The 9697-nt window shown below is 39.6% G+C and overlaps 1 protein-coding gene across 6 annotated transcripts in view; it reads right to left on the bottom strand.

The window, feature by feature from the left end:
* Positions 1-1560: 1560 nt before the first annotated feature.
* The window catches only part of LOC122548410 (protein lin-28 homolog B-like), a 252926-nt gene continuing 244789 nt past the window's right edge, over positions 1561-9697 (bottom strand). For all 6 annotated transcript variants that reach the window (XM_043687022.1, XM_043687023.1, XM_043687026.1 and 3 more), the window contains one exon: positions 1561-2689. In XM_043687022.1, the coding sequence (XP_043542957.1) occupies positions 2314-2689 (376 nt within the window). In that variant the 3' untranslated portion in view covers positions 1561-2313. The remainder of the gene's footprint in view (positions 2690-9697) is intronic.

Raw genomic sequence — 9697 nt, 5'->3', positions numbered from 1 at the left:
AAGTACTTGGAGTGGAATTCTTAGTTATATAAGTGTTCAGAAAGAATAATGGTTCTACCTTATGGTGTTTTTTGGGACTACAGCAATGATCTCAGCCAGCATACTTTGGAATTCTCGCCCTAAAATTCAATGCTGAGTCATTTACTTCCTACTTATCCTTTTGACAGTGCTTTTCTTATCTACGTAACAACCAATTCAGGTATCTGCTCACTTCAGTGGGAAGTTCCTTGAGGTATTTATATTATTGAATGTCCTCTAAAATCACGAACTGTTTAACTTTGGGAAAGATGAACATTCTACTTGTGAGTCTGTGGAAAAAGCAAGGGAAGAAGACACATAGCACTTTCAAATCGATGTTAAAGTCAAGATGGATCAACTAGCCTTCATCTGGACTACAAGCTTCTACAACTGGAAATTCTCTTTGACGTTGCTGGTTTGACTAATCCCTGCTGACACTTTTCATGAAACAGCATGAATTTGTATTTAATTAAGATACTTGGCTTCTTCAAATCAAATATAAATGTGGTTAGAATAGAAAATGAATAAGCCAATTAAGATAACTCTATGAAGGAACTTAAAATAAAATACAATATATTCACTCTGAATCAATGTTGCTTGTCTGCAAGATCATCTAAGGCATGATAGGGTATGATACCAACTTACTAGTGTGCTTTCAAGAAACATCCTCTCAAACAGAGACATTTTTTGGATAACTAGCTGTATGTTCTCGGATATTTTAAAAGGACCCCTCTCAAAATTCCTCATTGTCTCTGGGGTAGTGTTTTTACCCATTTGAAGTCAATTGGCAAAAAACCCAACTCATGTCTTGTGAAATTTCCCTTACAAAAATCCATAGCTTGTAAGAACAGAACCATTTCTATGCTTCTTCTCCTTTAAAATCAAATGTTTGTATTTCCTTATAAGTTCCCTTGGTAATCTACCTGCAGGTCACCATGATGACTTAACTTACATTGTAAATAACTTTCATATCAGCAACTGCCTAACTCTGAAAGGATGTTTTGCTAAAATGCTGTACTACTTATTTATATGACCTATTTTAAATTCTCAATAGATGCACAAGTTCCAAAACCAGTCCTGAAAGGATTAAAAATGATTAAACTGTCAAGAAGGGTGTACAATTTTTCTGCACTGCAGAGTGGGGTATGCAATTTCATATCAAAGAGCATATCAAAGTGCAGCCCATCCCAAAGACTTCAATATGAATTTTACTACATGGGTGCATGGTATTAGAAAATGAAGTAACACATTACATTCAGGTTATTTTTTAAACTGCAAACTCTATCTTTGCTTTACCTGTCAAAGATCCAATCAAGAGTCAACTTTTTGCAGGTTGGCCCAAAGACATTTCGTGGAATCGGCAAATTACTGATATTAGAATGTGTTTATATACACATACAAATATATTGCATATTATATATGTATATCATACACACCAACTGCTGCTTAGGTGTTTACTGCAGAACATTAGCAGAAATGGCATGACATTCAAATCTTCTGCACACTTTTTACTCTTTTGTATGTAAATCTATATATCTGTGCACATATATATAGATATATATATTTATATATCCATAGATATCGATGAATGAATACTACAGTGTTCACAGGTTTGAGTTTAAGACACAATTAACAAAAACAACCAAAAAGCACTTGCAACACAAACACATTCACATTATCTGAAGCTTCAATTCCCCTTATGTTAATATTCATGGTAGTGGCTAGTATCTCAACGTTGAATATTGCCAACAGAAGAAAGACACTGCCATGCTTTATTAATTATATGTCTGTTGATTTCTGGTACCTCTGCTCTGGTAGCATCCACGTGTTGATTTCCTTTGGTTTACCACTTTGCTTAAACAGCAATGCTTCAGCTGCCCACTGAATGGAACGGAGCCTCTGAAAGGTGTTCTTGGGTTGACTGTAGTGTTGTGTATTGCTTTGCAATTCCAGGAGGATACCAAAGAGACTGTGAACAGTATTTGTTATAAAAGATAAGAAAAGCCAAGGGAATTAAAATGGTAAATTGATACTGAAACACATATGCCACTGGAGTTTCTGCATACAAAGTTAAAAGTGGAGCACAGTGGATGTGCATGAACTTAATCCAGTAATCATTCTTTCCATGGAGTGAATTGACCAATTCAAAGTTTGTTGATTCACCAAGTCTTTCTTTTTCCTCAAAAAGGGAGCTGCAGTATGTGTATTTACTTCCCCTGTACTTTTGCAAGTATGAGGTAGTTTGGGATCCTATTTTTCTAAAAAAAAACCTCAAAAGCGATCGCACAACTTGTTTTATGTTTTTTTCCGTTTCTGAATGGAAGGCCCTTTCCTGCTCGATTCTTCAGGTGATGCAGACAACTTGCTTGAAGAAGCCTCATGGGGTGACTTACCAGAGTGCTCAGTCTCTGGTTTTCCCTCCTGATAGTGAGGCAAAGCTGGGTAGCCTTGGACCCCTCCTGTTTCTCTAGGGAAAGCAGCATACGCAGAAGTGGAAGGTTGAGGATCTGCTTCGTATCTTCCCTGAGAAATGAGGGGCTGTGTCGGAACAGTTTTGAGGGGGCAGTTAGCTACCATGTGCATGATGCTCTGGCAATAATGGCACTTTTTTGGCTGAGGAGGTAGATTACATTCCTTAGCGTGATGATCAAGGCCGCCACAGTTGTAGCATCTGCATTGAAATAAAAGGAGAGATATTATAATCTTTTGTATTTCGATGCATAGGTAGATGTTTCTACATTGTGAGCATGACAGCACTTAAACAACAAAATGGAAAATAGATATTTAACTTACACTGTAATAACAACTATAAGTTTTATATGGCTAAACCAAAATTAGAAACTCAGCAGATTATGACTTCTATAAGTACTGTAATTATGTAATTGGCAACTTACGTTATGATAAAATTCACATAGTCACAACATACATCAGTTCATTCACTCATCATTTCAGAAGAGAATATTCAGTTCACAATTGTAAGATATATGGTAGAATGTGGATAAGAAGGGATTCAGTTAGCCCAGTTTACTAGAGATTAGTGTGATGTACAGTAAAGCCAAGTGCACAGTTTCAGTCCCTGCACTGGGTGAGGTGGTTCCTCACCTTACCTCATGCTTGTGGAGTGGTTCCCTTCAAGTTATACATAACTGAATTTACTTGTAATGGAAAGAGATGGTCCGTTGTGGACTATGACTCCTTATATAGTGGTAAAGCACAAGCACCTATGAGGAAATCCTTATAGAGCTGCCACTTTCAGAGCTTCCCAGATATTCAAATTGAAAATCAACCATTACTAAAGCCAACACCATACACTCCCTAGGTGAAAGGTCAAAATATTACCCATTTTCTTCCACAGTGTCCATTTCTTTACTGTTTTTGCAGTTCTCATAGTTCACAGATTTATTTTCAACAGTGGCACCTCAATTCAACAATGGCAGGGTCACATTTTGCCAGTGTGGTTTGTGAGCTTGAAACTTTTGTTTGATTCATCACAATATCTTCAGAGGACAAAAGTCAACCAGGTAAAATATCTTTATTTGCAAATAAAGATTCATAGTTTTCATAGTATCTGATTTATGTGTTTTGATGTTCTCTGACAACCAGTTAGCTTCAATCTAAACTTCTAAATAATGATGGTTACAGCTACTTTTTAAATGGGCATAATACAAATTCAAGTAAAGTTACAGTCACTTGATGAATTTGGCAAGATTTCCGATGACTATAACAGTTATGGGTTATGGAATAGTCAATCTACAAATAAAGAGCTACTTAAGTCAAGGAGACTAATTCTAGTGGGATGTAAATACAGGTACATTTTTGATGAGACGCACAACTTGCAAAACTAACCACAACCATGTATTTGCAAATAAAATTATAATCTTAACATTTGAACCATAAAGCGTAAATTAAGATTTTTTTGCAGCTTAAATCATGTAAGCATGAGCGTGACTCAACAATTTACATTTACATTGAGTCTTTCACATCATAAAATATTCCAAGGTATTTTGTAAGGATTTAAATGGCCACTGAATGAGCCACAGCAGTGGATGTTTATCAGAGAGGTTCAGTTTTGAAGATAATTTTGAGGTGGGTGAGACTTGGCAAATTTGGTGAGGGGTAAGGAGGCACAAGTAAAGGCGTGTTTTATAACAGATCAGAGGCTGGATACTGAATTATAAGACTATAAAATACTGCAGCATTGATGTTCTCGGTGAAAGAAATAAAGTAAGCAGCTGAAAGTGAACAATTATGTTGGGGATAAAATACAGATTGAAGAGTTGGGACCACACACTTAATCACACTGTTTCTGTTCTGTGTCATTGGCTAATGTCAATTGGTGCAGTCATCCAAGTACCACACACATACGTGAGCAGAACAGTAATACCGTGAACCTGAAGAGTGCCCTTTGAACATATAGATTAGGAGCAGTAAATAGACTATTCATCCTTTCTAACTGGCTCTGGCATTCAATAAGATCATAGCTGAGCTGATTGTGTCCTTAACTCCTCAAGTCCACCTACCTCAGATAACACTTGCATCATTTGTTAGTCAAAAGCCATCGATTTCTGTCCTTAAATAATTGAAAGATCATGCCTCCACTGCTCTCTGCGGAAGAGAATTCCAAAATCAACCCTCTGAGAAAATAAATCCACCTCGTCTCCATCTTGAATGTGAAACAGTCCTTTAGCTCTGGTCTCTCCTCAACGGGAAACTTCCTTTCAGCATCCACCCTTGTCAAGTTCTCCCATTATCTTAAATGTGGAAATAAACTCACCCCTAATTCTATGCAACTCAAATGGACACAGAAACCAGCCTACCCAAGCTTTCATTATCAGAGAACCCAAAACCCTAAATCTCAGTTGAGGGAAACTTCTCTGAATTGAATCATTTACATCTTTTCTTTACGATTCCATTCACCTTACAGTAAATGACAACAGGTCATTGCACTTCTAACTACTTTCTGTGCCTGCACATTAACTTTTAGATTGAAATTATTTGGATCTCATCTGGAAGTATATTGTCATTCCTTCTCTCCCTGCCTGGCAGCATTGTGGGTCTACCTACACCACATAAATCAAAGTGATTCAAGAAGGCAGCTCTTCTCTAAGACAACTCGGCCCAGGCAATAATTCTGACCTTGCCAGCCACACCCACATCCTGAGAAAGAATAAGGATACGCATTCATGTACCAATATGATGAAACCCTGCCATACCTCAGAAATTTACAACCTCGCCTCAGTTAAATAATACTGTTTTTTCTTTGTTCTTCCTGCCAAGGGAAACCTATTCACATTCTCCCACATTATACCTCACCTGCTAGATTCTTGACCAAGCACTTCACCATGTAATATCCCTTTAGACATCTTATTTTTGCTTTACCATGCACTTTTCTACCGGTTTGTATTCTCAGCAAATATAGCAACAGTATAATTAGTTCCTTCCTCTAGGTCATCAATATATTGTATATGGTTGAAACCTCAACATTGATCCCAATGGCACTCTACTTGTTACATTTTGGCAAAATGACCCACTTATGCTCACCCTCCTCTTCCAAAGAAGCCAAACCACCTTAATACGACAATCTTTGAAACTGCAGCCACATAGGATGGAACACCAAAACAAAATGCTGCAAAAGAATGAGAAACAATGGGCAGAATCCTCGCATTTTCAGTTCAAGAGTTTTGTCGAGTGAGGTTTGTGGCACTGTCTCTGTTACAGCTCACAGTGACTTTCCTCAGACAATGCTGAGCTCTTTACATCATTCATTATGTAACTGGGCTCTTGGGTGGCATTCTCGGGCAAATGTGTGGCAGGAGAGGTAGAAAAGGCTAGCCATTGCCAGGACCTTCTGGTGTTCAGGCCCCTGGCAGCAGGTTTAAAGAACAAGTGCCTGCCACTTTAGACGCTGCAGTTCAGGTCAGAGCAGTGGCCTGGGTGAAAGTGGATGCCCAGCAGTGCAGCAAGAAGGCCAGTGATCTTCTGTACTCTGCAAGGGTAAGCACCACCACCTTCTCTCTGCTACTTCATACTCTCAGAGTCACCACTGAGTCCAACTCTGTGACCACACACACCCCTCACCAAGGCTCATGGATGACAACTCATCGACTGCCAGTTCAGCCATATAATAAAAGCGACATAAGAGCGACAGAGCTTAAATTACATTCCTGCTGTTTTATCCACGAGAAACACCTAACTTTCAATTTTGAAGGAAACGCGCTCACTCTGAAAACAGTAACACCCAAGAAAATTTTTTTAATAATGTGGAAAAACTAACAGAAAATACCTTGTCAACATAAAAGCAACATTTCTGTGCCAACCATTCAAAAAGGAAATTTTTTTTTAAAAAGATTTGTGTGCAGTTTTTAAGGTACAACAAAATGGCTAAAGAAGCCTCATTGGAATGCACATTGACTTTTGACCAGCCACCCAACAAATAACCGCAATGAGGCCAGAGCCAGAGACCTTCAGCACCACCTTTACCGCTGAGGAGGAAGACACGGAACCCTCACAGGACACGGTGGGAAGGCTTTCAGCTGCATCCTGCACCAGTTCAGAGACTTCAACCTCCGTGAGTACTCTGTCTGGATGAGACTCAGGGGAACATTTTGGTGAATACAACACTGACATGTCTTTGCAGTTGGTTGAGGAAGGAATGTCTTAAGTTGGTGGCACTTAAGAAGAGAGTTGGAAACCAGGCACTTGCTCAGTCTCTATCAGATGACAACCCATGATCTCCACCACCAGTGACTGCACTGAAGATACAGATAGGTATAAAACAGCAGGCAGCTTTGTCTGAGACCTTCAGTCAACTGGATCAAAGGATGGAGGATTGTCATCAGTACCCTGCTGGCTCCAGTATGTTTGCATATAAACAGGTTGGTGACTTCCCAGGAAGAGGCAGACCCAGTGCACTCACTGTTTTCAGGTCATGCACACTACCCTGTCCTCCATTGCTGTGGCCGTTGGTGCTCAGTGTCAATGACAGGCCAAGAGAGAGTTGAGGGATCTCGATCTCACTCAAGGTGCTCCTTCCTCTAAGAGTGACACGGTGGTGCTGGCAGCTACCAACAAGGAGGAGGATCCACATGCACACAATCCCTAGAAGCTTCCTGTCAGGATGCTCCCAGAGGTGCTTGGTGCAGTTCATACGTCCTCTCTCCCTCACAGTACAGTATGTAGCTATTCTCACCAGGCCAAAGTCCTGCCTCTCGCAGGTTCAAAACTGCCCTGGGGATCACTTAAACATTTCAGGGAAACTTAGCAGTCGACACATATGCTCTACAAGCATTGCTGTGTGTCTGATGATGGAAGGACTGTAAAACAATTCCTCAAGGTTCTTCTTAACCTTCTTACTATCGTGAGAGACTTCTGATATGATCTTCCGATGTAAGCTTTAAAGAGCTGCACTGTTTCACTGACTGCTGCTTTTTTCTCTAACCATCATTGGGACATGTAATGTGGAGACATCAAGCGTATTATTAGATGGAAGGGTTCTTGTGGTGCAGTGGTAGTGTCTTTGTCTCTGGATCAGAAAGCCTGGGTTCAAATTCTCCTTGCTCCAGCAGTGTGTCATAACATGTCTGAGCAGGTTGGTTAAAAAATATCTTAGGGGGTTCTTATGCGGGAGCAGTAGTGTCCTTTCCTTTGAGCCAGGAGACATGGCTTCAAGTCTCACCCGTTCCAGCAGTGTGTAATAACACCTTTGCAGAGATTGATTGGAAAATATCCATAATCAGATGGACAATGAGTTATTTTTTCAGCAGTACTGAAGGTCAAGGATTGTAAACATTTGCACATGTGGTCTGCCTCCCAGATAACTAACAGAAAGTTATAAAATGAAAGACAGTCCTCACTGATCCTGGAAGCGGTTTTCCACAAGGCTATTTCTGGCTTCTCAGACATGATGAAGCATTGTTCTGTCATGCTCTCTTGGACAATCCCCCCGACAGTGTCCTGATCCTTATCCTTATCCCCATCCTCAGAAGATTGCTGTCAATCCCCTATGACCTGCTGTCTCAGACATACTGATTTAAAAACCATGGCTTCAGAAAGATTGACAAGAAACTATTAAATCCTCTCAAACATGAATCAAACTCAAGATACCAGTAGTTTAATCACAGTGCTAAGTGGTAATGTGAAGCATACAGAGGCTGGCAGCCTCCAAGTAAGTGCAATGTGAGTGAGCACTCATGAAGCAAGTTGAGAGCGAGAAGATGGATCTTGTGTAGATGCAGGAGATGCATGTGTCTCTCCACATTCAAGGTAACTGGGCAGAAGCATGCAAGTTGTACAGATCCCTGAGCTATAAAGTAAAGGAGTGCAAGAGTTGGTCCCAGCGCAGGCATGATGGTGTAGTGAAGCTGGTGGCCATGGAACATGTAGGGCTATTGTGGTGAACAGTTGTACGATTTCTGGAGAGATATTTGGAGAGCTGCAGCCACCAGGCCTTGGTCCTGGTTTAAATGCTGAAATTTGCACTGTCTAGTTTCTTAGGAAAGGACAATTGGAATTGGCATATAAATAAGGTGAGCCAAGACTTTGGCAACATGCAGATGCATGGAAATAAGATGCTTCTCAATCGAGAAACATTGATGCTTTTTGTAAGGTTTAAAGTGAAAATCTGCAAACTGCAACTCACTACCACTTTCTCCAGACAACTAAGGATGGGCAATAAATGACAGCGATGCCAACACCCCATGAGTGAATAAAAAAGTTCTCTTGCCATCAAAATGCTGATTATTTTCACTCTCACTATATTTTCTTACCCTTTTTGCCACTGCTAGTGAACTATCAAGGAGTGGAAAATTCAACCCATGACTTTCAAATGCATTGTTGCAATCAGGTAGCATAAAATAATTTTGTTTTAATTCTATGATTACTTATTCCACCAAAAGTACTAAAATATTTTAGTTACCACTAGATGGCACTGAAGCCTATGAGAAATATGACAGTGGTCCCTTTAACTGAAATGGTTGAAATGCATATAACATATAAAGTCCACACTGGATTAGAATGAAATTCAAGCCAAATTATGTATTAAACAGAGCTAAAACTATGTTATTTCTGGCACTTTGATGAAGGCTAATTAAAAGATAAGAGGAACAAAAGCTACAAATCCTAATATTTGTTCATATATTCACCAGGTTCAAAGTGAATGTTCTTGAAAAAAAATGCTCTGTTCTTTCAAAGAACGGAATTGCTGAACACATTCACAAGAGGCTGCTAATGTACTTTTATCAAAAGGACATCAAAGTTGGTTCACCGGAAGAAACAACATTACACTCTACAAGAGCTATTTGAAACTAACTCAATACAAATCTCAAAAGATTCAACTCTTTTGCACTATTGGTGAAGCTAATCTCCTTTCCCTATGTTAAAGCTCATTGTACATCCCATGGCTTAAATCAAGTCTCATTTCTGTGCATTCACTTGATGCTATCCTTTTCAATTAATGTCTATCCCGAAGACCTTAAAACAAGCTGCTACCTAACTCATCATTATGATTGAACATGGGTTCCTTAAACTCATGGCTTCAAATGCCTTGTAGGATGTCTTCCTGTCTGATATCTACACAGTCTTCTGTTCCAAGAGATTCTCTCTAAGCAAGTCAGGACTTCTCATTAGTCTTGCCTTGCCCTGACTATTTTGATGACTGATAATAGCAGCACTTCGGCTGATA

This window comes from Chiloscyllium plagiosum, chromosome 3, assembly GCF_004010195.1.
Source record: "Chiloscyllium plagiosum isolate BGI_BamShark_2017 chromosome 3, ASM401019v2, whole genome shotgun sequence".
In the NCBI taxonomy this organism is placed as follows: domain Eukaryota; kingdom Metazoa; phylum Chordata; class Chondrichthyes; order Orectolobiformes; family Hemiscylliidae; genus Chiloscyllium; species Chiloscyllium plagiosum.
Note: the sequence above shows the minus strand (reverse complement) of the source record. Positions and strands in the feature narration are given on the sequence as shown.